The 27,859-nt window shown below is 45.8% G+C and overlaps 2 protein-coding genes across 2 annotated transcripts in view; both read right to left on the bottom strand.

The window, feature by feature from the left end:
* Positions 1-27,859, bottom strand: part of TPGS2 (tubulin polyglutamylase complex subunit 2) — a 409,136-nt gene that overhangs the window by 315,353 nt on the left and 65,924 nt on the right. The window lies entirely within an intron of this gene.
* Positions 3,274-27,859, bottom strand: part of LOC310635002 (maestro heat-like repeat family member 5) — a gene marked incomplete at both ends in the record, with an annotated part of 38,507 nt that continues 13,921 nt past the window's right edge. The window contains 17 exons of the mRNA XM_083353538.1: positions 3,274-3,327; positions 3,735-3,911; positions 5,128-5,271; positions 6,055-6,169; positions 7,829-8,074; positions 8,554-8,747; positions 9,433-9,541; positions 10,173-10,310; positions 11,577-11,758; positions 13,499-13,646; positions 15,399-15,553; positions 16,103-16,252; positions 18,022-18,140; positions 20,800-20,932; positions 22,376-22,480; positions 23,772-23,867; positions 27,631-27,766. Of these exons, the coding sequence (XP_083209664.1) occupies positions 3,274-3,327; positions 3,735-3,911; positions 5,128-5,271; positions 6,055-6,169; positions 7,829-8,074; positions 8,554-8,747; positions 9,433-9,541; positions 10,173-10,310; positions 11,577-11,758; positions 13,499-13,646; positions 15,399-15,553; positions 16,103-16,252; positions 18,022-18,140; positions 20,800-20,932; positions 22,376-22,480; positions 23,772-23,867; positions 27,631-27,766 (2,401 nt within the window). The remainder of the gene's footprint in view (positions 3,328-3,734; positions 3,912-5,127; positions 5,272-6,054; positions 6,170-7,828; positions 8,075-8,553; positions 8,748-9,432; positions 9,542-10,172; positions 10,311-11,576; positions 11,759-13,498; positions 13,647-15,398; positions 15,554-16,102; positions 16,253-18,021; positions 18,141-20,799; positions 20,933-22,375; positions 22,481-23,771; positions 23,868-27,630; positions 27,767-27,859) is intronic.

Here is a 27,859-nt window from a genome sequence, read left to right as displayed (position 1 = left end):
GGAAGGAACTTTCTCTGTTTTGGTATCTTCCAGATAGGTTGGACTGCAACATCCTATGATGTCCTAGGAACTCACTTGTCCAAGCAAATCTGGGGAGATCTTTGGGGCCACCCAAGGGCTGTGAATTCTCCTCCGTAAGCACCCCTGGTTTTACTTTCTTTTCTGGCACCTTAAAACTTAAATTATCTATTTTTTGTCTCGCAAATTGAGGAGTAAAAAAAGGTAAAGTTTCCCCTGCACATGCGTGCTAGTCGTTTCCAACTCTAGGGGCCGGTGCTCATCTCTGTTTCAAAGCCGAAGAGCCAGCGCTTGTCCGAGGACGTCTCCGTGGTCATGTGGCCGGCATGACTAGACGCCAAAGGCGCACGGAATGCTGTTACCTTCCCACCGTAGTGGTCCCTATTTTCTACTTGCATTTTTATGTGCTTTCGAACTGCTAGGTTGGCAGAAGCTGGGACGAGTAACAGGAGCTCACTCTGTTACGTGGCACTCGGGATTCGACCCGCCAAACTGCTGACCATCTGATTGACAAGCTCAGCATCCTAACCCACTGAGCCACTGGGTCAAATGACACCCTTCAGGTATTTACAAAATATTATCATATCCACTTGGTTAAATGCCTGGCAATTCTCAAACATCCACATCATGATTGTCCCAAAGGTGCCTTTCCCAAAAAAGCAATGGGAGATTTTTATTTTCTTTCACAGGTAAACCTCCAAGTGGCCTCAATGACTCTTAGAGAGAGCACTAATGACCAACTGCAAGGAATATAAATCCTTCCATCCTCCACCAAACAGCCAGAACTGAAGAAGCTTCTTGGATGAGAAGTGAAATATATTCAAGGTAAAACAAAGTCCAGCTGTCTTTTGAAAAAGCACCTTTGGGACTATCATGACCTGGATGATTGAGAATCTCCATAGACATATCTGTTTAATTGTACTACTGTCCAGTCTTCATTTAGCTAGCTTGATAATCAGCACATCATTGGGTGCTTTCCTAAACACTTTGCTGAAATCAAGACATATTATGTCTACTGCATTCCCACTATCTATTATGGACATTTTGTTGTTTTTTTTAAAAAAACAAACCTGTTTGCTTTGGTTCTTTTGACTTCTGGCAACTGCCTGCAGTAGCCTACACAAAGGTGTTTTGTTTTTTTGTTTTTTTGGCAGGAATATTTTGGAAATGGTTTGTCCTTGTCTCCTTCCTAGGACTGAGAGAGTTTGACTGACCAAGATCACCCAGCTGGAATCAAGCCTAATGAAGGACTAGGACTTAGGCTTTCTTGGTTTCTAGTCTTTAAACTCTACACCAAGCTGTTTTTCTATTAAGGAAATGCAATGGGTTGTGAGAACCTTGAACAATAGACTGAATTAAAATAAAGCTGGAAAGGACCTTGGAGGTCTTCTAGTCCAGCCCTCTGCTCAAGCAGCAGACCCTCTATCATTTCAGATAAGTGGCTGTGCAATCTCTTCTTAAAAACTTCCAGTGTTGGAGCATTCACCGCTTCTGGAGGCAGGTTGTTCCCCTGGTTAATTGTCCTCACTGTTAAGAAGTTCCTCCTTAGTTCCAGGTTGCTTCTCTCCTTTGGTTAGTTTCCATCCGTTGGTACTTGTCTTGCCTTCAGGTGATTTGGAGAATAGGTTGACACCCCCCCCTTCTTTGTGGCAGCCCCTCAAATACTGAAAGACTGCTATAAGTCTCCCCTATCTAGACTGGCCAAACCCAAGTCCTGCAACCGTTCTTTATATGTTTTAGTCTCCATGCCCTTAATCATCTTAGTTGCTCTTCTCTGCACTTTTCCCAAAGTCTCAACATCTTTTTTGTAATGGCGGTGACCAAAACTGGATGCAAGCCCACACAACACTCAGCTAAGCAAATCTGAGACCAGGGCGGAAATGTAACATGAGGAAAAATCTCAAACGTGATCCTTCCTTGTTTTCTGGAAGAGAAAGTCAGGATAGGTTCCATTCCCGTAACCCTACAATGAAAGTAGCATTCATAACTTTCATCATCTTTATCTGATAGGCCTGAATTGCCCACTCAAAACCAAACCCCCCCCCAAAAAAAAAACAAAACAAAAAACAAAGTAAGATTAGTCTGGCAACTGTTTATCTTGACAATTCATGCTAATTGTTGGTAACTGCTGTAAAATGCTTGCAGATCAACCTCTATGGTAGGATCTAGACCACTGTGTCCCAACCTTAGCAGCTTTCAGATGTGTGGACTTCAGTTCTCAGAATTCCCCAGCCACTATCCTGCCTGGGAGTTGAAATCCTCACGTCTTGAAATAGCCAAGGTTGAGAAGTACTATCTAGGCTAGTGTTTTTCAGTCTTCACAGATTTAAGGTGTAACAACAACAACAACAATGTTCAGACAAATGGCTGTCCAGTCTCCTCCTAAAAATATCCAGTGTTGGATCATTCACAGCTTCTGGAGGCAGGTTGTTCCACTGATTATTTGTTCTCACTGTCAGGAAGTTTCTCCTTAGTTCCAGGTTGCTTCTCTCCTTGATGAGTTTCCATCCGTTCCTTCTTGTCCTGCCTTCAGGGGCTTTGGAGAATAAGTTGACCCCCTCTTCTTTGTGGCAGCCCCAGAGATATTGGAACGCTGCTATCATATCATGTGTGGCGTTCACTTCCTGGACTTCTTCAGCCAGCAGTGTTGAAGTCCACACAACGTAAAGTGTCTGAGATCAAGCAACACCAGTCTAGGTTTTTCTAGACACGGAGAGCAATCGTTTTTCTAGACACAGTGCGTGGTATTCTAGATTTTCTAGACCAATGTGTGTTTTGGTGGAGCCGAAGAGAGTGGCAACCTTCATTCTCTTCCACTCTCATCTGGCACTTCTCCAGGTCTCTCTAGGAAGGCTCAAGGATAGTCATTCAGAATCAGAATACAGCTGGAAAGCATCTTGGAGGTCTTCTAGTCCAGCCTCCTGTTCAAGCAGGAGATCCTACACCATTTCTGACAAATGGCTGTCCAATCTCTTCTTGAAAACCTCCAGTGACAGAGCACCCACAATGTCTGGAGGCAAGCTATTCCACTGGTTAATTGTCCTCACTGTTAGGAAGTTTCTCCTGAATTCCAGGTTGCTTCTCTCCTGGATTACTTTCCATCCATGGTTTCTCATCTTGCCTCCTGCTGCTTTGGAGAATAAATTGACCCCCCCCCCTCCTCTTTCTGGCAGACTCTGAAATACTCTCAAAGGATTGCCGGAAAGCTTACACCCTGCCTTATATTACTAGAACACAGTTGTTGCTGAACTATTTCTAAGCATTTTTGATAAAATCAGAATTCTGCAGATGGTTACCCAGGCTATCTTTCTGGGAGAGAGAGAGAGGGAGAGAGAGAGAGAGACAGAGAGACAGACAGAGAGAGACAGAGACAGAGAGAGACAGACAGAGACAGACAGACAGACAGACAGACATAGAGAGACAGAGACAGAGAGAGACAGAGAGAGAGACAGAGAGAAGGACACAGAGAGACAGAGACAGAGAGACAGACATAGAGAGACACACACAGAGAGAGAGAGACAGACAGACAGACAGACAGAGACAAAGACAGAGAGAGAGAGAGAGAGACAAAGACAGAGAGAGAGAGAGAGAGACAAAGACAGAGAGAGACAGAGTCAGAGAGAGACAGAGAGAGAGAGAGAGAGAGAGAGAGAGAGAGAGAGAGAGAGAGAGAGAGAGAGAGAGAGAATCAGTGTGTTGTGATTTGGTTGACTTACATCAGGAAAATATTTCAGGAGGTGCGGGATAAGACTGACGGCCTTGTACCCCTGGGACTGAACATCCAGATGACGGAACATGAATTGCAGTGTTCGGAGAGCTTCTTTACAGATATTCCTATCTGGGTGAGCAGCACAGTTGGCCACAGGAATTAAAAGCGACTCTAAATTCTTATTCTGGAAGAAGAGGGGAAAGAAGGCAGAAACAATTAAACGCGGTCGCTGTGGTTCTCTAGCAGAGATAAATGACAAGCACATGGAAATCCACAGAACAAAGAATAATAGGAGTGGGAAGGAACTTGCGCAAGCAGGAGGCCCTATGCTATTGTGGACAAATGGCTGTCAGGTCTCTTCTTGAAAGCCTCCAGTGATGGAGCACCCACAACTTCTGGAGGCAAAGTCCTTCCGCTGATGAACAGAATAACAGAGTCGGAAGGGACCTTGGAGGTCATCTAGTCCAAAACCCTGCTCAAGCAGGAGACCCTGTACCATCCCAGACAAATGGCTGTCCCGTTTCTTCTTAAAAATGTCCATTGATGGAGCACCCACAACTTCTGAAGGCAAGCCATTCCACAGATTAATGGTGCTCACTGTCAGGAAGTTTCTCCTTAATTCCAGGTTGCTTCTCTCTTTGGTTAGTTTCCATCTGTTGCTTCTTGTCCTGCCTTCTGGTGCTTTGGAGAACAGGTTGATCCCCTCTTCTCTTCTGGAAGCCCCTCAAATATTGACAAACTCTGGTCATCCTAGTCCTTTTTTTTGTTTTTGGCTAGAGTAGGTTGACCTCTTTCCCCAATTGTCCATTGTATGTTTTGGGTCCAGCTAAAGCAAACTGAAGTGAAACACTTCATTTTGCACAGGTAAACTTACCATAATATGCACCGTTTCAAGCGCATAAACATATGCACTTAGAACATAGAACATAGAATAATAGAGTCAGAAGGGACCTTGGAGGTCTTGTAGTTCAACCCTCTGCTTGACAGGAGTCCTATTCGATACCATTTCAGATAGATTATTTTATTCTATTTATTTTACTTTATTCTCTCTTCTCTTCTCTTCTCTTCTCTTCTCTTCTCTTCTCTTCTCTTCTCTTCTCTTCTCTTCTCTTCTCTTCTCTTCTCTTCTCTTCTCTTTTCTCTTCTCTTCTCTTCTTCCCTTCCATTCCATTCCATTCCATTCCATTCCATTCCATTCCATTCCATTCCATTAAATTCCATATTTTCTCGTTCTGTTCTGTTCCGCCCTGTCCCATCCCACCCATCCCATCCCATCCTCTTTCTGGAAATGCTCTTCTTCTCCTTCCTCTATCCTTCCCAGCACTGTAGACTTCCCAGAGAGTGAGGTCACCCCAGCTACTACCTTGAAAGTCCCTCAATTTCTTCATCCCATCTCTTACCTCAAAGGGATGCTGCAGAAGGTAACCCAGACCTCGAATGCTAAATATTTGTATTATAGGATGTGGTTGGATCATCCATTCGTGGAGAACTTCAAGGATGTCTTGTGTCATGAAGACATGTCCAATCTCAGGGTGATACAGAAGCTGAGGAACAAGAGTAGAGATCCTGAGTATTAGCAGAGTAAAGGAAAAGAACTTTCCAGAGAGCTTCTACTAAGAGAAATGCCTATGGAGGTTCTCCATCATCCAGGTCCCAAAGGTGCTTTTGTCAAGAGACACCTGGACTTTCTCGTTTTCCTTTGAAGACATTTCGCTTCTCACCCAAGAAGCTTCTTCAGCTCTGACTGGATGTTGGGGAATGGAGGGATTTATACTCCTTGCAGACAGCTGGTATGGCTTAAGGACTGCTGCATTCACTTAGTTCCATTACGGTCATATGTCAAGGATACTGTATGGCAAAAGTTAGTGTAAATAATAGTTGGAAGTATACAAAACTGCCTACAATGCAGAGTGGAAATAGAATTTGGGGTCATCAAGCCTTCCTCCCTCCCTCTGTTCCTCCCTCCCTCCCCTCCCCTCCCCTCTCAGTTCCTCCCTCCCATCTTCCTTCCTTCCTACTTTCCTCCATCTTTCTCATCTTCCTTCCTTTTTTCCTTCTTTCTTCCATCTCTCCCTCCCTCCCCCCTCCCTAGGTTATTCCACTGATTAAGAGAATAACAGAAGACCTTGGAGGTCTTCTAGTCCAAACCCTCTGCTCAAGGAGGAGATCCTCTACCATGTGAGACAAATGGCTCTCCGGTCTCTTCTTCAGAACCTCCACCGATGGCGCACCCACAACTTCTAGTTTCAAACAATAAAGTTCTCGTGAGCCCTGGGCCACTTTCCTTGACCTCCCGAAGGTTGAGGTGCACCACAACGTCTGCTCACCTCCGAGAAAAAAGCCATCCCGATGGTCTTCACTTTGATGTCAGAATGGCGAAGGTATGTGTTTGCCTGCCGAAACATCAGCTTGAGCTGCATGGTGGAGAACGCAAACAATGTCCTAAAAGATCAAGTAGGGAGAGATCAGACACGATCTGCTGGTTAGTGAGAAAGAATCATCAGGTTAGAGAAATCGTCATCTGAATTATCGATAAAGAGATTGAATGAATTATTCAATTTGGAGCATTTTCACGGCTGCTCACCCTCCATTGAAACCCTGGGTGTTTAACAACAGTTCATCAACACAAGCACTCAAAGCACACATCCGAACCAAGTTAAAAATAACCAGGTTGGATACTGAATGTGGATAAAAACAAGCACATGGTTATTTAAAATGCTTGTGGATAGTGAATGGGCTACAGAAGTCTGGATCTTGCAACATTTAGACCAATGAATGCAAATCACTGCAAAAGTTAGTGGCTGTCTGACCCCCCCCCCACCACAACTTTGATCCCCTTCTCTCTCTCTTCCTCTCCCCCCTCTTTCTCTCCCCTCTCTCCCCCTCCCTTTCTTTCTCTCTCTCCCCTTCCCTCCCTTTCCCTCTCCCTCTCTTTATCTCTCTCCCTCTCCCGATCTCTCCTTCTCTCCTTTCCCTCTTCCTCTCTCTCTCTCCCCCTCCCTTTTTCTCTCCCTCCCTCTCCCTCCCTCTCTCTTCCCTTGCCTCCTCTCCCCTCCCTCTTCCTCCCCCTTACCTCCCTCTCCTCCCTCTCTTTGACTCTCTCTCTCCCTCTCCCCTTCTCTCCCCTCCCTCTCTCTCTCTCCCTTTCTTTCTCTCTCCCTCCCTCTCCACTTCCACTTCCTCTCCCTCTCCCACCCTCACTTTCCCTCTCTCTCTCTCCCTCTCTCTCTCTCCCTCTTCCCTCCCTCTCCCCATCTCTCCTCCTGCCTTTCTCTCTCTTCCTCTCACCCTCACCTTTTCTCTCTTTCTCTCCCTCCCTCTCCCTCCCTCTCTCTCTCCCTCTCCCCTTGCCTCCCTCTCCCCCTCCCCCTTCCTTCCTTCCTTCCTTCCTTCCTTCCTTCCTTCCTTCCTTCCTTTCTTTCTCTCTCTCCCTTCCCTCCCTCCCTCTCCCTCTCCCTCTCCCACTCCCCACCCTCTCACTCTCCCACCCTCCCTTTCCCTTTCTTTCTCTCTCTCTGTCTTTCTCCCTCTTCCCTCTCTCTCCCCATCTCTCCCCTCCCTCTTTCTCTCTTCCCCTCTCCTTCTCCCTCTCTTTCTCTCCCTCCCTCTCCCTCTGTAGTGTATGTGTCTTAAGCATACACAGGATGTCAGCACAGCAGGGGGCTGGACAGCTCCAGGCTATAACCGCTTTTGGCCTGACAGCCCCGCGGCATGGTCAGCTCTGGCGGGAAGCCAGGGTTTAAATCTATTGGCCACCTACACTGGCGGGAAGCCCAGGTTTAAATCTATTGGTCACCATTCACCTGGGCAGGTATAAAGAGATGCCAGGTAACCCTTTTTGCCAGCTTCATTCCTGACCCAAATGAAGAAGTTACTACCCAGCTCAGTGTCTCTCTGTGCGACCACACGACATTGCACTGGCGACGAAGGTGGGATCCCGCACAAGAAATCGCTAGCCGCGGACGAAACCCCATCGGCAGCACCGGATCTGGACGCAGGACAACCCGAGACAGCGGAATGGCACAACTGGGTCAGTATCCCCTTTTTAACAATAGCCGCCCCGAAGAGTGGGAGGCCTTTGTGGGACAGCTCGAGTGCTACCTAAGGGCGAACGGGGCTAAAGATGACCGGCAGAGAGCGGCGGCGCTACTCTGCAGCTGCGGGACAGAAACATACCAGCTGGCGGTCGGTCTCTGCTCACCCGACGTCAACACCATCGGGTACAGCGAGCTGCTGGCGAAGCTGACCAAGCATTTCAGACCAGAAACGTCCGAGATCGCATGGAGGTACCGTTTCGAGAAACGGGACCAACGGCCGGGTGAGTCTGCCAAACAATACATGGCTGCCCTACGGCAGGCAGGTTTTGCAATTTTGAAAATTTAGAGACCAGGCTGCGGGATCGGATTGTCTGTGCTTTGCGAGATCGGAAGCTGTGGCAGAAGATATTTGCGAAGCAAAAGCTGACCCTGAGGGACATCCAAGAGGAGTTCCTAGCCTGGGACGTGGCTGAGGAGTCCGATGCAAGGGAGGGCGGCACTATCCACCAGCTGAGCGGCTGCTGTGGGGCCAAAGAGTCAGCGTGCGAAGTGGACGCCATTCACTGGACCCCTCGACCGTTCACCACAACCCGAGGCAACTCGAGGGAGCCAGGACCAGCCACAATGGACCCGAAGTACCAGGAGTGCAGGTGCAGAGGAAACACCCCCCGGGCTACCCAACTCTCTGGTTACGGTGCAAGCCGGCCCCGGTCTACCCAGCACGGTGGCTGCGGACAACCCCGGTCTACCCAGTGCTCTGGCTGCAGCGCGAGCTGCGGAGGACAGCACCCCTGATCTACCTGCCGGTTTAAATCGGCGAAGTGTCGTGCATGTGGGAAAACCGGACACATCACGTCGGTCTGCAGAAGCAAGCAACAGGACAGCCTGCACGAAGTGGAAGCAGAGTTCCAGTCAGCCACAGATACCGGGAAGCGGTCGCATAGACTGTCGGTCAGCCACATGATGGGACGGGCGGCCGTTTGCTCAACAGGGGGGCCACAGACACTCACTCCAAAAATTAAGCTAAGGGTGAGACTGCAAGGGGTCCCCTGCATGATGGAACTGGACTCTGGGTCAGCTGTGTCAATCATCTCCGCCAGAACGTTTAATGAGATTGGCGAGCGGAGCGGCCAACGGGTTCCCTTGAGGCCATCCAGACTGACCCTCTCTGACTTTCAAAATTCTCCAATTAACGTTCGGGGGGAGGCGTCGGTGATGGTACAGTACAAGGGGTTCGCGGACAAATTGAAGGTAATGGTCGTCGAAGGGCAGCGAACCAGCCTCATGGGGTTGGGGTGGTTCAAAGCACTGGGCATTGGAATCACGGGGATTCACCAGACGCGGAGCTGCCATTCACTTGATTCTGTCTGCAAAGATTTTGCAGACATTTTCAATGAGCAGTTATGAAGATACACCAGCCCCCAAATTTCATTTAAGTTAAACCCCCAGGTTCAGCCCATCAGAATGAAGGCTAGACGAGTTCCGTTCGCGTTAAAACACAAGATAGAGTGGGAATTGGATAAGCTGGTGGGCCAGGGGGTGTTAACGCCAGTCGATGGAGCGGAATGGGAGACCCCATCGTAACACCTCTCAAGGCAAACGGCGAAGTCCGCATTTGCGCCGACTATAAGGAGACCATTAATCCAAGCTCTGAGTGCCCATTCCTACCCGGTCCCCGCAGTCAGCAGCATCCTGGCGTGCCTGCAGGGTGGGGCGGTGTTCGCAAAACTGGATCTTGCCCAAGCTTATCAACAGCTGCCGGTCGATCCAGAGGCTGCTAAATCACAAACGATAGTCACCCACAAGGGGGCGTTCCGGGTAGACCGGTTGCAGTTTGGGGTCAGCGTGGCTCCTGGAATTTTCCAGGAGGTGATGGAAAGGACCCTCAAGGGGATACCAGGGGTTTGCCCTTATTTTGACGACGTCCTAATTGCAGCTAGCTCCGAGGACGTTTTGGCGGACCGATTGAGAGCTGTGCTAGGAAGGTTCAGGACGGCAGGGCTTAAACTCAAAAGGGAAAAATGCAAGATTGGGGTAACGGAGACAGAGTTCCTAGGGTTCAGGATTGATGCTCGAGGCATCCACCCATCAGCATCCAAAGTCAGGGCAATCAAAGAAGCCCCAATTCCCCAAAACAAGTCTGAGTTGCAGGCATTCCTGGGCCTCCTCAACTTTTATCACACGTTCCTGCCACACAAAGCAACAATTGCAGAACCCTTGCACAGGCTGCTAGACAAGCAAGCATCCTTCATCTCCCTCTCCCACCCTCCCTTTCCCTCCCTTTCTCCCTCTCCCTCCCTCTCTCTCTCCCCCTTCCCTCTCTCTCCCCTCCCTCCCTCTCCCCTCCCCTGTCTCTCTTCCTCACACAACCACTTTTAGCCAAGCTCTTTTGACTTTTAATTTCTTACCGGACCAGGTGGAAAATGGCTTCAAATAAACTGTCAGGGCTCATTAGCATCCTCCAGCAGCCCTTCTTCCCCAGAGTGTTGTACTCTTCCAGATAGCCAGCGCACTTGATCAGATTTTTGAGAGCTTGCACAGCCGAGCTAAATCAGACAAAGGAACAAGAATCAGGGTCAACCGCCCAGCCGATCACACACACACACACACACACACACACACACACACACCTTGTAAAGCCCAGGCTTGCATTGACATCAATCTATCTCCCGCTGGTTTTCAGGACATTGCCAGGTTTCGCTTTGCAGCTTTGTGCAGCAACCACAGAACACAACACAAAGCAAACAACAACAACAAAAAATCAGCCCCCTCCCCCCATTTTTTTTCTTCCCCCTCCAGCAATAAAGTTGGTTATTAGGGCTCAAGGTGGTTTGGTTCATTCCACGTTTCCTTGCTCGGCCTCACAAAGAAGCATTCTTAACTCCAGGAGAGATAAACAACAACAACAACAACAACAGGAGCCACAACAGTTGGCCCAAAAAGAGGTAGCGGCAGCCACAAAATAAAGAAGTTGGAGAGAGGCTGCCCATTTTCCTGTGAAGAGTGTGTCACTACACAACAGGGACTGCCTCTCTGGTGAAAGGCGGGCAATGAGAAAATCAGTTTGCAAAACAGCCTGCGGATTAGAGACCGTGGTTTGTGCAGGCTAACATGAACTTGGGTTAAAAGTAGGCTTTGAGTGAGTGTGCTTTAGGGCAGACCGGCCCCAATATCCCCCAACTGACCCGCATTGAGTCTTATGGTTAGCCAGGATTGCAGCATCTGGTACGATGGCGATATGGGCTTACATCTACTCTGATCAAAAAGCAATCCAGTAAAACCATGATTGGACCAAGCCATGATGGTTGGCAGGATCAGTGTCTATGGGCCAGTCTGGGGATGGTTGTGGCTGAGCTCGGTTACTATGACTTAACAACCATTCATTTTAGTGACCGTTCGAAGTTACAGCACCACCCTCCTGAAAAAAAGTGACGTGTGACCGTTTCTTACACTTACGACCATTGTAGCTCCCCTATGGTCACGTGACCGTGTGACTCAGATTTATGACCGTCTCAGGCGATCCCCTTTTGCGGCTTTCTAATCAGCAAAGTCAAGGGGGTGGGGGAGGAGGGGGGAAGCCAGATTTCCTTAACAAGGGTGTGACTAACTTAACAAATGCAATGTTTCCCTTAACACCCGTGGCTAGAAAGGTTGGGCAAAGCTCACTTAAAGACTGTCTCACTTAGCAACAGAAATCTTGGCTTCAGCTGTGGTCGTTAAGTCGACTCGGGGGGAAAAAAAAACCTGTAGGCCTGTACCGAGGTTTGTAGAAATGGAGAAAGGATCCAGATTGGGCCGAGGAGATTGCTTACTTCAAGGGGTTGATCTGTCCTGAGTTCTCCGTGGTGGCGCTTGATTTTCTCGATCCGCGCTTGGTTCCTCCAAGCAGAAAGTATATTTGCGTGATCAGCGCGATGATGAGGTGAGGGAACTTGTTCTCGATCGCTTCAGATGCCTCGGGTATGGAAAGGATGAAACAGAGAGCATTGGTGGCCTAGACACGGGCGGAAAGGAGAGTCACTGGGGGCTCGCCAGGTTACATTAATAATAATAATAATAATAATAATAATAATAATAATAATAATAATAATAATAATAATAATAATAATAAAAAGTTGGAAGGGACCTTTGAGGTGTTCTAGGCCAGGGCTTTTCAACCTTTTCACCACTTGTGCCACTTTTAGGAGATGGCAACCTCCGAGTACCACCAGTCGCCTGCCTAGCAAGGTGTCAAAAACTTGATGACCAAAAAAAAGGAAAAAAGTGATGAAGTACAGGTAGTCCTCGACTTACAACAGTTCGCTTAGTGACTGTTCGAAGTGACAATGGCACTGAAAAAAGTGCCCCCCAAGCCACAGCTGAGTAAGACTCCTGCCTTCCCGCCCGCCCGCGTACTTCCTCCTATCTGAGGTTTTCATTGTTGTGAGCACTTCTGTTGAGGATTGGCAGCGGGGGTGGGGTGGGGGGTGTTTGGTTTTTGTTCCCCCCGTCTGCTGGGTGGTTGCAGCAGGTTTTGGTCACTTCACATGACCCTGGGACACTGTGACCATCATAGATATGAATCAGTTGCCAAGCATCTGAATGTAAATCACAAGACCCTGGAGATGCTGCAACATTCCAGCTGATCGGCGCTTCTTCTGGGCTCAGAAGCACCAGGATCAGCGCCGAGCTCCAGCTGGAGCCTGGCGCTGATCCTGGCGCTTCCATTGAGCCCTGACAGCTCTGCAGCTCTAGCCATCTCTTGCTCAGGCTTGTGTGGTACTGCCACCGGTTCAGCTCATTCCCCTCCCCCGCTACTTTTCTAGGATGGTCGCGTACCACTTGCCAGGTGCCAATGCACCACAGGTGGTACCCGTACTACTGGTTGAAAAGCCCTGACTTAGATCAGGGGTCCCCAACCTGTGGGCCGTGGTGTCAACGCTGCTAACATCGAACGTTATTGCTTGACATGAGATGAAGAAGTAGCTATTTCATATGTTAAACTTGTGTATTGCTTTAAGACTTGGGTATTGTTTTAGTTTAAAGTTGGGAGGAGGGATGAGTAGGAATGCACCTTCAAGGCCATCTCTCTAACTAAAGAAGATAAGGCCTGGGGTCTAATGGAAGGGAAACTGATTCTTTAAATTAATTGGAGAATATGATTAATGACAAAATTAGAAAGGTGGAGAATTGTGTTTAATTATATTGTGCAAGGGGCGGAGATTTCAGATTCCAGCTTCCTTCGAGCAAGCATTTGCCGGTGTATTAGGCTAATAAAGGACTTTTAAGGTAAACGCAGTCACTTGAAAAGCCCATATGTCGGAAACTTGACATGTGGTCTATTCACAACTGGGCTGTGTGAGTGGCTGGTTGATGTGTGCGTGTACATGCGAGTGTCATGGGCTCTCGGCCCCCACTCATGTGAACGTCGTGGCATGAGCATTGCGGGCAGGTGGGGCCTCACTCCCACAAGTGTTGCGGGCGCTTGGAGTCTCCCTCGCGTGAACATCACGGGTGCTCTCAGCCCTGCTCCCGTGAGCAAAGGGTGCTCTGGCACGCACACTCATGTGCACACGTGCCACAAACTTTACCCACTGCTTCCCTCCAAACCAGGGCAAGCCTGCTCTTGTGCCTCTCACCAACTCTGAGGGGGAGGGCCTCCGGAGGTGACCCTTCTGCTCAGTCCTTCCCCCTTCCATCAGCCCTGCCCCATGTCTAGGCAAAAGGAAAACAGAGTTGTTGGCTGACGGCTTACCGCAATTGGCATGATCGATTTGCTGTTTCGCCTGCCGGTGGTTTCTGAAACGGGGTCTTCGTCCTGGAGCCTTTTCAGGAGGGGTCTCATAATCTTCATATTGGCATAGGGGTCTGCAACCAGTGCCCTCCACATCTCTCTTGCACTCCTGCAGAGGTGGGGTGGGGGGAAATAGATTTGGACCAATCAGATTCTTTCCCCCTTTCAGATGAGAGCGCCCGTCCAGATATAAAAAAAGCTCCCAATGGAAGAAAGGATTAGAAAACTGATAGAGCTTGCGGCCATGGCCAAATTAACGGCTTTAATCCAAGAAAAGAAATATACAGGTAGTTATCCCAAAGATGCTTTTTCACGAGGCAACCGGACTTTCTTGAGTTTCTTTGAAGACATTTCGCTTCTCATCCAAGAAGCTTCTTCAGCTCTGACTGGATGGTGGAGAATGGAAGGATTTATATTCCTTGCAGACAGCTGGTCATTTGCCTTTTTTTAGAGAGTCTTTGAGGCCACTTGGAAGTTTATCTGTATCCTCAGGGTCACCATCTTCAGTCTTATGAAACAAAAAAAAATTATTTTTATTTTATTTTAATTCCATTTATATCCCGCCCTTCTCCGAAGACTCAGGGCGGCTTACAAGCTTAGCAGTAGCCTTCATTCTATGTATATGCCTGCTTGTTAGGGCTTTCACACACACCCCAAGCGGCATTATTACAAAGTCAGCTTAATTGCCCCCAACAATCTGGGTCCTCATTTTACCTACCTCGGAAGGATGGAAGGCTGAGTCAACCTTGAGCCTGGTGGGATGCGAACCTGCACTAATTGCAGGCAGCTGGTGTTACTTAAGGAGGCATTAGCCCACTGCTCCACCAAGGCTCAATATCTCAATTTCTCTCTGCTCCACCAAGGCTCAAAATCTCTCATGGACGTCAAGAATCAATGAAATATTGATTGAATATTGAATATTGAAGGTTTAGATTAACAAGGGAAATTTAAATTAACCCAAAGAAAATAGGTTTGAATGATTGATTAGCCCAGTGTATATAGATGATGGATCTGAACTAATAAAAGATACTCTGTTGTTATTCTTAACCCTATAAAATCTAATAAAATCTTTTTTTAAAAAAGAAGAATCAATGAAATCCTTCCATTCCCCTTCAGTCAGAGCCGAAGAAGCTTCTTGGATGAGAAGCAAAATGTCTTCAAAGAAAAAAGAAAAAAAAAGAAAGTCCAGTCGCCTCGTTAAAAAGCACCTTTGGGATAACTATGACCTGGATGAGTGAGAATCTCCATAAACATTTATACAGGTAGTTCTGGACTTACAACAGTTCGTTTAGTGATGGTTTGAAGTTGCAATGACATTGAAAAAAAGTGACTTATGGCCAATTTTCACCCTTACGACCTTGGCAGCATCCCCAGGGCCATCTGATCAAACTGGACAACCACCTGTCTGAAATGGTATAGGGTTTCCTGTCTGAGCAGGAGGGTTGGACTAGATGACCTCCAAGGTCCCTACCCACTCTACTATTCTTTTATTCATAGGTTCATAGGCCTGGATGGGACCTTGGAGGTCTTGTAGTCCAACCCCTTGCCCAAAGCCAAAGAGGTAACCTCCCCATCACAAGTGTCTCACTGATGACTCAGACCTGACCCCTCACAAGACCCTCACTTGACACGCCCTCACTTGAAGCCCTTACAAGCAAACACCGACATCCCTTTGCGGATGTTTGCTGAAGATGTTACCCACCTTGGTAACGAAACGTTCGGAAACCAAGCACAAGCTCAGAGGACGAACCTCTACTCTCATCCTCCACCCGAGCTACAGATATTCACCACTATCACGAATGATTGAGAATCTCCACAGACTGTAAGAAAACAGGAGTGCTCATCTCCTTGAGGTTCTTACTGATCGCAGTCCACGGAGCACTCCAGGAGGAGATCCACCACCTTGTTTACTCGTTTTGATGCCAGGTGACACACGGACTTCAAGGTGTTCTCTTTCGTGGCTGGGTCACTGATGCTGGGGAGACGCTGGTATATTTCCCTGAGGACCATGGGTAGCTACGTCAAAACAGAGATCAGAGGGATGAGATCCACTGTCGGTCTCCACTGGAGATGCAGTGGAGTTGATTACTCCCACCCATTGGGGAAAAAAATATTGCCCCCCAGAATGTTAAAGTTTGCCTTACATTTTGGAAAAAAAACCATCTGATTTATCAAGCCCCATGTGATATGGACAACACTGAACCGAATTCGCACTGGCCACGATAGATGCGCAGAGGCCCTCAATCAATGGGGCAAAATATCATCACAGAATTGTGACTGTGAGCCCCCCCAAAAACCCCTATCCAACTGGCTCTCTAAATAAAGTTTTCATGAAAACAATATGGCTATTTTGTTTTCCCCCTTACCTTCTTCTGGAAGATTTACCCAACTTTATAGCCTTTAAGGTCACCTGGTGGTCTCCCATCCAGCCTTAACTTTCTTAAAATAAGCCAAAGTTTTGTCATCACCAAGAGGGCTTTAGAACACAAGGTCTCATCCTTTCTCATCATTCTTTTCTACAAAATCTCCTATATCCCTTTTGCTCCAAACCCTGCATTTTCTTACTTCTTCCATGTCCATCCCGCATTCCTCCAGGAAAGAGTTGAGTAGGATTCCTGCAGCCTGTGAGATATTTTTGTCTTCATTCGTGAGACCCTCGAGGGCTTTCAAGATCAGGTCTGTGATCTGCAATGGGGAAAGATGCTCACCAAAGGCCTATCGGAGAGAAGAAAAGGAGACCACACAGAAATGAATCAGGGTTTTTGACTCCCTTCTCTCTACAAGTCAAGGGTGGTGGTGGTGGGGTTCAGAGACTTTGACCCAGATTTGGGGAAAGCACATCATGCAGAGAGGCAGGGCTTATTCCATGTCATCAATCACATCCACTGATATTAAGGTGTGGGTAAAAGAAGCCAACGTGGCAGCTGCAATTGCCTATTCCTAGACATTAGAATTGAAACTTAACATTAAGAAAACCAAGATCATGGCATCTGGCCCTATCAATTCCTGGCAAATAAATGGGGAAGAAATGGAGGTAGTGACAAATTTTATTTTCCTGGGCTCCAAGATCACCGCAGACAGGGACTGCAGCCAAGAAAATAAAAGACGCTTGCTCCTGGGGAGGAAAGCCATGGCAAATCTAGACAGCACACTAAAAAGCAGAGACATCACCCTGCCAACAAAAGTGCGTATAATCAAGGCTATGGTCTTCCCAGTTGCAATGTATGGCTGTGAAAGTTGGACCATAAGAAAGGCTGAACGCCAAAGAATTGAGGCCTTTGAACTATGGCGCTGGAGAAGACTCCTGCGAGTCCCTTGGACTGCAAGGCGATCAAACCGGTCAGTCCTAGAGGAGATCAACCCTCACTGCTCTTTAGAAGGCCAGATCCTGAAGCTAAAACTCAAATACTTTGGCCACCTGATGAGAAGGAAGGATTCACTGGAGAAGAGCCTAATGCTGGGAAAGATTGAGTGCAATAGAAGAAGGGGACGACAGAGAAGGAGGTGGCTGGATGGAGTCACTGAAGCAGGAGGCGTGAGCCTAAATGGACTCCAGAAGATGGTGGAGGACAGGAGGGCCTGGAGGAACGTTGTCCATGGGGTCATGATGGGTCAGACATGACTTTGCAACTAACAACAACAACAACATAACAAAGACATTAGAATAGAATAACATAGTTGGAGGGAACTAGAAGTCCAGCCCCCTGCTCAGGCAGGAAGCCCTACACCATTTCAGACAAATGGCTGTCCTGTCTCTTCTTAAAAACTTCCAGTGTTGGAGCATTCACCACTTCTGAAGGCAGGTTGTTCCACTGGTTAATTGCCCTGTTTCTCCTTAGTTTCTCCTTAGTTCTAGGTTGCTTCTCTCCTTGACTACTTTCCATCCGTTGCTTCTTGTCCTGCCTTCAGGCGCTTTGGATAATAGCTTGACTCCCTCTTCTTTGTGGCAACCCCTGAGTTATTGGAACACTGCTATCATGTCACCCCTCGCCCTTCTCTTTGTTAAACTACACATACCCAATTCCAGCAACCGTTCCCTATATGTTTTAGCCTCCAGTCCCCCAATCATCTTTGTTGCTCTTCTCTGTACCCTTTCTAGAGTCTCAACATATTTTCTAAATCGTGGCGGCCAAAACTGTATGCATTATTATTCCAAGTGTGGCCTTATTAAGGCACTATAAAGTGATAGTAACACTTCACAGGATCTCGATTCTAATACATTCTTATACAGTGATCCCATAGATTGTATAGGATGGATAGCCAAACTCTAGCCTTTGGATCGTGCCGTCCCCACTGTTATATTTAATTAATTTAATTTAATTTAATAATTTGATTTCTATACCATCCTTCTCCTGAAGGACTCAGGGCGGTGAACAGGGCAATACACAATAAAAATATTGGCTTTTGGGAGCATCTCCAGGTCCTAAAGAGGAGAGAAAAGAAAGTCGAGGAGAAGCAAGGCAAAAGGCTGGACTAAAACCTACCTTAGCCATTTTGGAGATGTTGTTATGAAATATCCCCGATCCTGAACCGAAGAAATCCTCTCTTAGCCATTTCACAATATTCCCCTTTTTGTTTTTGGGTTTTTTATCCATCTCTTTAGCTATGTAGGGAGAGGGGGGAAAAACACAACCACAATGTCAGATTTTGGCATTCAGAACTTCTGAAAATCCTTCACCTGACTGCTGGTTTAGTCGTTCCAACCGAAGAGAAAATGTGTAGCTCGGGACTGAACTGTGGGGTTCCTGGTGCTCTCTGAGCTGGGTGGTTTTCTTACAGACGTTTCATGGCCCAACTAGGGAATATCATCAGTGCTAGAAGAAAGGGGGGTTTGCAGGGAGGAGGAGGAGGAGGAGGAGGAGGACTACTGGAGGGCCCTTGGTGCTCTCTGAGCTGGGTTGTTTTCTTGCAGACATTTCATGACCCAACTATGGAACATCATCAGTGCTAGAAGGAAATGAGAGTTGTGGAGAGAAGGAGGAGGAGGAGAACTGTGGGGCCCTTGGTGCTCTCTGAGCTGTTTGGTTTTCTTGCAGACATTTCATGACCCAACTAGGGAACATCATCAGTGTTAGTAAGGAAATGATAGTTGTGGAGAGAAGGAGAAGGAGAAGGAGAAGGAGAAGGAGAAGGAGAAGGAGGAGAACTGTGGGGTCCTTGGTGCTCTCTGAGCTGGGTGGTTTTCTTGCAGACGTTTCATGACCCAACTAGGTAACATCATCAGTGCTAGAAGGAAATGAGACTTGTGGAGAGAAGGAGAAGGAGAAAGAGAAAGAGAACTGTGGGGCCCTTGGTGCTCTCTGAGCTGGGTGGTTTTCTTGCAGACGTTTCATGACCCAACTAGGGAACATCATCGGTGTGTTGACCCGGAATTAGGAGACAGCCTAGGAAGTATCAATCGTGAATATGTGCAGATGGCCTCGCTGTCTTTGGGCACTTGCAGAGTGCTGGATGCAGGCTCATGAAAGGACGGCTAGGAAAGCACCATCCGGTAACGTACAATGTCTTTAGGGAAACACCCAAAAGGGAACATTTTTAGCTCCTTCTGCTCTCTACCTTCTTATCTACAGTGTGCCAGACTTACTGGGTGAAATCTTTATCTTATGTGAGTCAGTTTTGCTGGGTGGATTCATCAGAAAGAATAAATACAAGGATTTCTTGTCATTCGGGGCTTCTCTCTTTTAGAGGAGCCCGCCTTTGTTCAGCTGAATAAAAACGCAAAGCTTAAAGGCAACTTCTGGTTTCCTGTATTTTTTATTTTTTTTATCAAGCAAAACCTCAGAACCTGCACAGCAAGTGATGGTGACCCTCGATACGGAGAGGGCAAAACACTTGTGTAGAAACACAGAGAAGAGCTGCCTCCCTTCCAGCACTGATGTGGTTACTCAGCTGGGTCATGAAATGTCTGCAAGAAAACCACCGAACACCAAGAACTCCACCCAACCATCACCAGGCCCAGTGTGTGTGTGTGTGTGTGTGTTGCATACCGTTGTTCTGATGACTTTGCCAAACAAACATTTGCAAACAAAAAAAAATGGCTGGCCGAACTCAGCCTTGCTGTGTCAAGTGACCAAAATTCTTGCTAGAAAGGAAAAGGAACCTGGGCAGGGGAACTCTCGAACCCTAGTCTGGTGCATCTTTGCATCGGGGTTGGTGATGCTAAACCAGGCATGCGCTCGCTCGCTCTCCCCTCCCTCCCCTCCCTCTCTCTCTCTCCCTCACTCTCTTTTTCTGCCTTCCCTCCCTCCCCTTTTCTCTTTCCCTCCCTCCCTCTCCCTCTCTCTCTCCCTCCCCTCCCTCTCTCCTCTCTTTCCCCTCTCCCTCCCCCTCTTTCTCCCCTCCCCTCCCTCCCCTCCCTCTCTCCCTCCCTCTCTCTCTCTGCCCTCTCTCCCTTCCCCTTTCTTTCTCCCTCCCTCTCTCCCTGTCCTCCCTCTCTCTCTCCCTCCCTCGATCCCTTTTTTAGGTTAACACAATAGGCTGGACCTTAAAGAGAAAATAAATAGGGTTACATAAGAGACAAATTACATGAATGAATGAATGAATGAATGAATGAATGAATGAATGAATGAATCTAACTGGATTTAACTCTGACTAAATTTGTTGTGCAATTAAGCATTAGGTTCTGAATTGATTTCATTCTGGGTGCCGAAATCCACACGTCTTAAAGTTGCCAAGGTTCACCAACACTGGGTTAAGCTTTTAACTAACCAAATTTAACAGGTCCTTTACTTTATTTAAAGCATTTGTACAACTTCCCCTCTTTCAACCGATTGTGGACGCTCCCAATTAAAAAATGAGAAGACATACGAAATGGTGTTGAAACTATAAAACTAACATATAATTTATTGTAAGCCTAAGCATTCGTTCTTTAGCTTTTTCCTTTACACTGTCCACCCAATCAGTAACTTTGTTAATCCATTTTCTCCCTTCCCACAATACATCCAGCCATCCAATTACTAAAATGTGGCTTTGCAAAACACGCTAAGACACAAACAATGGGCCAAGACTGACAATCCCGAATTGGGTGACTGGAGATGCTTAGCCTAACTGACCCATGTAACGTGAGAACTCAGTCTTAAAAGGGGCCCTGGCCCTGAGAGAAGCCAATATCAATTGCAAATTCAAGGCAACTCTGCCAAGCCCGATGCCCAGGGTCTTGGTCAAGCCAGAGGCTGTGTCACCCAGTGCTCTCCTGGGCAGTGTGCATCTGTGGTCTCCTTACAGCACGTCAGCCCCTTGGCGCGGGAGTCAAAATTTCTCACCCATTTTGTTCATGAGGATGTAGTGGAGGTGGTAGGCGGCCTCCGCAGAGGTCTGGCCAATTTCTTTGACTTCGCCAATGTGCAGGCCCAGCAAGGCCACCAGTTGCCCAAGCAGAAAAAAGTCAGCTGTGGTCTAATGAAACGAAGGAAAAAGGAGAAAGAAGAAAAAGGAGCTCATAAAACTTTCAGCCTGCTGAAATCATAGAATATGAACCATGGAATCTTAGCATCACAGAATCACAGAACCGTAGAATGATAGAAACTTATAATCATAGAATCTTATAATCATAGAATCGTAGCATCTTAGAATCACAGAATCTTAAAATCATACTATCATAGAATCAGAACATTAGAATCACAGAATCATAGACTCATAGAATTATACAATCTTATAATCATGGAACCTTATAATCATACAATCTTATAATCATAGAATCATAGCATCTTAGAATCATAGAATTATAGATTCTTAGAAATAGTATCATAGAATCAGAATCTTAGAATCACAGAATCATAGAATTATACAATCTTATAATCATGGAACCTTATAATCATAGAAGCTTAGAATCATAGAATGTTAGAATCACAGAATCTTAGAATTATAGTATCATAGAATCACAGAACCGTAGAATGATAGAAACTTATAATCATGGAATCTTATAATCATAGTATCATAGCATCTTAGAATCACAGAATTATAGAATCTTAAAATCATACTATCATAGAATCAGAATCTTAGAATCACAGAGTCATAGACTCATAGAATTATACAACCTTATAATCATTGAACCTTATAATTATACAATCTTATAATCACAGAAGCTTAGAATCACAGAATCTTAGAATTATAGAATTGTAGTATCTTAGAATCACAGAATCTTAGAATCATAGTATTACAAAATCACAGAATCATAGAATGATAGAAACTTATAATCATAGAATCTTATAATCATAGAATCATAGCATCTTAGAATCATAGAATTATAGATTCTTTGAAATACTATCATAGAATCAGAATCTTAGAATCACAGAATCATAGAATTATACAATCTTATAATCATGGAACCTTATAACCATAGAATCTTATAATCACAGAAGCTTAGAATCACAGAATCTTAGAATTATAGAATTGTAGTATCTTAGAATCACAGAATCTTAGAATCATAGTATTACAAAATCACAGAATCATAGAATGATAGAAACTTATAATCATAGAATCTTATAATCATAGAATCATAGCATCTTAGAATCATAGAATTATAGATTCTTAGAAATAGTATCATAGAATCAGAATCTTAGAATCACAGAATCATAGAATTATACAATCTTATAATCATGGAACCTTATAATCATAGAATCTTATAATCATAGAAGCTTAGAGTCATAGAATGTTAGAATCACAGAAATGCAGTGCTGCAAGGGACCGTGGATTCCTTCTCCAACCCGCTGCTCAAGCAGGATTCTTTGTAGCATCCTGGTTACACCCCAAAGGCACTTTTTCCAAAAGGCAACTGGACTTTCCTAGTTGTTTTTCCTCTGAAAAAAATTCCACTTCTCATCAAAAACTGTGACTTACGTCGAAATCTGTCTGTTCAGAAACAAATTTCAGGAGATACCAGGTGCTCTTAATTGCCCTCTCTCTCTCATGAATCTTGGGAGATGAAATCCAGCTATTTGTGTGCTGCCAGGAAAAAAAAGAGAGAGAGAGAGAGAGAGAGAGAGAGAGAGAGAGAGAGAGAGAGAAGGAAGGAAGGAAGGAAGGAAGGAAGGAAGGAAGGAAGGAAGGAAGGATGGATTTGTGATTAACAGTTTGAAGATCCACAAAATTTGTCAGCATCAGGGAGAAAAATCAAAGGAACCAAATTGCAGCTGCCTGCAATTAGTGCAGGTTCGCATCCCACCAGGCTCAAGGTTGACTCAGCCTTCCATCCTTCCGAGGTAGGTAAAATGAGGACCCAGATTGTTGGGGGCAATTAAGCTGACTTTGTAATAATGCCGCTTGGGGTGTGTGTGAAAGCCCTAATAAGCAGGCATATACATAGAATGAAGGCTACTGCTAAGCTTGTAAGCCGCCCTGAGTCTTCGGAGAAGGGCGGGATATAAATGGAATTAAAATAAAAAATAAAAATTGAGACATTTGACAGTTTAGATCTATTCTAGACTCAAAACTAGACCAGTAATTGAAAATTTCTGGAATAAAGCTAGTCCTCGATTTACAACAGTTCATTTAGAGCCCTGCTGGTGCAGTGGTTAGAATAGTGATATTGCGGGCTAATGCTACCAGCAATCCTGACCGTTTCAAGGTCGATTCAGCCTTCCTTCCTTCTGAGGTCGGTAAAATAAGGACCCAGATTGTTGGGGACATTATGCTGACTCTATAAACTGCTTAGAGAGGGCCGTAAAAGCGGTATATAAGTCTAAGGGCTATTGGTATTTAGCATTCAAAGTTACAGTGGCCCTGAAAGCAGGGAGTCATGACTGTTTTTCACACTTACGACCGTTGCAGCATCCCCATGGTCACATGACCGAAATTCGGACGCAGGGCAACTGACTCATATTTATGACAGTTGCAGGGTCCCCTTTTGCGACCTTCTGACCAGCCGTTCAGTGCCATTGTAACTTCGAATGGTCACTAAATGAATGGCGACGCTAATATTGGAGAAATAGTGGAATAGCATCATTAAAGAAAAGGATGCCAAAAGAGGGATGAAGTGAAATGCGAACGACAAAAACTAAAACAATGTTTTAACTGTTCTGAATAATTAAATCGAATTGTCGAGTTTTTCCCACGAGGGAGGTTGGCTGTGGTGAGTTGTCCCATTCCGCAGCCGCGACAATACTTTGCCAACAAACAGCAACATCTGCCCGTCCACGGTCCTTGGGAAGGACTGGATAGGTGGACAAAATTGCCAAGTCCCGTCTAAAAAATCTGGCTGACCATTGCAAGCAGCCACAATAAGAATAACTCTCACCATCAAGATATCCTGCAAGGAATCCAAATTGGGAGCCTCCGACAGCAAGCCGGTGAGCATGGCGCTGCAGGCAGTCACCGTCTGGTGGTAAAAATCCTAAAAGGAGAAGAAAATCAGGAGGAAGAGGTGGCACAAAACTTTTCAACCTTTTCACCCGTTGTACCACTTTTAGGATACGGCAACATCCGAGTACCGCCAGTGGCCTAGCAAGGTGTCAAAAACGTGACCTTGACTTACAATAGTTTGCTGAGTGACTGCTCGAAGTTACAATGGCACTGAAAAAAGTGCCCCCCCCCGAAGCCACAGCCTGCCCGCCCGGTGCTGCTCTTCCTCCTGTCCGAGGTTTTCATTGTTGTGAGCACTTCTGTTGAGGATTGGCAGCGGGGGTGGGGTTGGGTGGGGTGTTTGGTTTTTATTCCCCCCCATCTGCTGGGTGGTTGGAGCAGGTTTTGGTCACTTCACATGAGCCTGGGACACTGTGACCATCATAGATATGAATCAGTTGCCAAGCATCTGAATGTAAATCACAAGACCCTGGAGATGCTGCAACATTCCAGCTGACCGGAGCTTCTTCTGGGCTCAGAAGTGCCAGGATCAGCGCTGAGCTCCAGCTGGAGCCTGGCGCTGATCCTGGGGCTTCTGCTGAGCCCTGACAGCCCTGCAGCTCCAGCCGTCTCTCGCTCAGGCTTGTGCGGTGCTGCCACCGGTTCAGCTCATTCCCCTCCCCTGCTACCCCTTTTCTAGGATGGTCGCGTACCACCTGCCAGGTGCCAATGTACCACAGGTGGTACCCGTGCCACTGGTTGAAAAGCCCTGGCGTAAAGGAAGGAACAGCACATAAAGGAGGCAGAAAAACCAGGGGTGAGGAACAATGGCCACTTTTATGACTTGTGGACTTCAACTTCCAGAATTCCTAAGCTCAGGAATTCTGGGAGTTGAAAGTCACAAGTCACAAAAACGGCCCTCGTTCTCCACCTCTGCAGTAAATGAAGCAGCCAATCTTGCAGGGCCGTTTTTTTCTTCAAGAGCCGGAGGAAATGCTTTCTCCGCTGAGAACGAAGAACCAAAGGTCTTCCTTAATGTTGTCGTTCAGAAAAGATTTATTAAAAGGTTGAAGGCCTTCCTTGCAATTCTGGGATATTCAAAGACAGGCAGTCCTCCACGTACGACCGCAATTGAGCCCCAAACCTCTGCTGCTGAGCGAGACAATTGTTACGTGAGCTTCGCCCCATTTTGCCACCTTTCTTTCCACAGTGGTTAAGTGAATCACTGCGGTTGTTAAGTTAGTCACACGGTCATTAAGTTAATCCAGCTTCCCCATTGACTTTGCTTGTCGGAGGTCACAAAAGGGGGTCGGACGCTGCAATGGTCGTATGTGTGAAAAATGGTCATACACCACTTTTTTCAGTGCCGTTGTAACTTCAGATGATCACTGCATGAACTGTTGTTAAGTTGAGCACTACTTGTAGTTGCCCATCCAAGACCGAACCATGCCTGACCTTGCTTAGCTTTATCAAGACTAGCCCTGATATTCTGCTGGACAAAATTCTTTATATGACGTATGAGTAGATTTTTTTTAAATTTCTACAGCTACCATTGGGGAGGCTACAAAGCCCTCCCTTGGTGGAAAAAGCAGGAGAAAACAAGGACTGCTTCACAAAGCTACATGGAAGTAGTACAGGCTCTCCTCGACTTACGACTGATTGCTTAGTGACCGTTTAAAGTTACAACAACCTCTACTTAAGACTGAATTTCAAACTTAGAATTTCAGAGTTAAGGTTCAAAGGTCCCGTGATTGCATTTTGGGTGCTGGCTCACCTTTACCAGCTGTTTGCAGTGTTCCCACGGTCACATGGCCACATTTCTTTTTTACCTTTATTGCTGGTTTCGAGCATTTGCTTCGAGTTTCCAACAAGAAACGCCCATTGGGCACAATGGATTCGCTTAATGACCATGTTGTTCGCTTAATACCTACAGTGTCTGCTTAATGACTGCCGCATTCACTTCATGACTACTGCAAAAATTGTCCAAAAATCAGGTCCAGCCACTTAGTGCCTCAATGTACGACAGTAATGACGTACGGCCATAAATCTGATGCACTTACAGTGGTAAGTCAAGGACTATCTGTAACTCTTGGTATAAATTCTCCTCCTTGAGCAGGGGGGTGGACTAGAAGACCTCCAAGGTCCCTTTCAGCTTCTATTCTATTCTATTCTATTCTATTCTATTCTATTCTATTCTATTCTATTCTATTCTATTCTATTCTATTCTATTCTATTCTATTCCATTTTTTCTTTTTTCTTTTCTTTTCTTTTCTTTTCTTTTCTTTTCTTTCTTTATTCTATTCTATTCTATTCTATTCTATTCTATTCTATTCTATTCTATTCTGTTCTGTTCTGTTCTGTTCTGTTCTGTTCTGTTCTGTTCTATTCTATTCTATTCTATTCTATTCTATTCTATTCCATTCCATTCCATTCCATTTTTTCTTTTCTTTTCTTTTCTATTCTTTTCTTTTTTCTTTTTTCTATTCTATTCTATTCTATTCTATTCTATTCTATTCTATTCTATTCTATTCTATTCTATTCTATTCTATTCTATTCTATTCTATTCTATTCTATTCTATTCTATTCCATTCCACTCCACTCCACTCCACTCCATATATTCTATTCTATTCTATTCTATTCTATTCTATTCTATTCTATTCTATTCTATTCTATTCTATTCTATTCTATTCTATTCTATTCTATTCTATTCTATTCTATTCTATTCTATTCTATTCTTAAAATGGTTGATCTAGTGCAGGGGTGTCAAACTGCCAACCCATGGGCCGGTTGCATCATGCTGTGCCCACCCCAGCTTTGGCAATGAAAAAAAAGTCTCAATATATTGTGACACATTACGTGATGCAGTGAGTTTGACACCTGTGATCTAATGGATTTGGGAGGAAAATCTATCAGCATCAACAACATCAACAACAACAGCATCAACAACATTCTTCTACAATGGGGTGTCCAACTGTGGCAACTTTAAGACCTGCGGACATGTGCTGGCTGGGAAATTCTGGGAGTTGAAGTCCACAGGTCTTAAAAGTTGACACGTTTGGACACCCCTGTTCAACAAGGTACATATAGTCTTTTGTTGTTGTTTCTTTAGGATCTCAACAGGAATAAATACAGTCTGGGCTCTGCTTCTGTTTTGGGATTTGCATAGTGCAATTTTGCCCTTCCATCTTGTGGCCAAGGAGCTGTCCTGGATATGTCCTCAAAGTCAGCAGGAAACAAACTCTCTGACCTGAGTTTGTACCTTTGTTTGTACCTGAGGTTGTACCTTTTCTTGAGGGTTCTTTCAGATGACCTAGGAATCATAGCTAGTGCATGCAGATCATGGTTGTTCTGCACCACCAATTTGCCCCTTCGTTTGGGGGCAAAAGGGGGAGATGGGGAGTTGGTCCTGAGAAGATACTTCAAGAAGGAGAAGGAGAAGGAGAAGAAGGAGAAGGAGAAAGACAAAGAGAAGGAGAAAGAGAAGGAGAAAGAGAAGGAGAAGAAGAAGAAGAAGGAGGAGGAGGAGGAGGAGGAGGAGGAAGAAGGAAAAAGAGGAGGAGGAAGAGGAGGAAGAGATGATGAGGAAGACCATGGAGATGTTTAGAAGTTAAAAATACGTAGTCCTATCAAGAAACGTATAATGAGAAGCTGAAGAATTCTTTCAAGACCAAAGATGAAGGGGACAGGTTAAGGTGCCATTTGGCTCAAAGATGAATTCAGAGATATTGAGGATATCCTGAATCATGTTTCACCTAGTCCTCCCACCAAAGGTCCAGATGGACCTCATATTGCTTTGCTCCATCAGGACTGCTCACCTGAGTATAGGAGGACTGGGTTGGGCTACCTGCATTCACTTTGGTCATCCTCAGAGCCGGCAGGGAAAATACCCTTTGAATGCTTGTGTTCACCAACTTAGACATCACCTCCGTGTTCACTGTAGGCTTCAAACGACTAATGAAAGACAAGAAAAGAGGAGGGTGTGTGTGAGAGAGAAGATCGTAGACTCGTAAGGCTAAAAGGGTCCTTGGAGGTCTTCTACTCCAA

Source organism: Vipera ursinii (assembly GCF_947247035.1).
Source record: "Vipera ursinii genome assembly, chromosome: 2".
Classification (NCBI taxonomy): domain Eukaryota; kingdom Metazoa; phylum Chordata; class Lepidosauria; order Squamata; family Viperidae; genus Vipera; species Vipera ursinii.
Note: the sequence above shows the minus strand (reverse complement) of the source record. Positions and strands in the feature narration are given on the sequence as shown.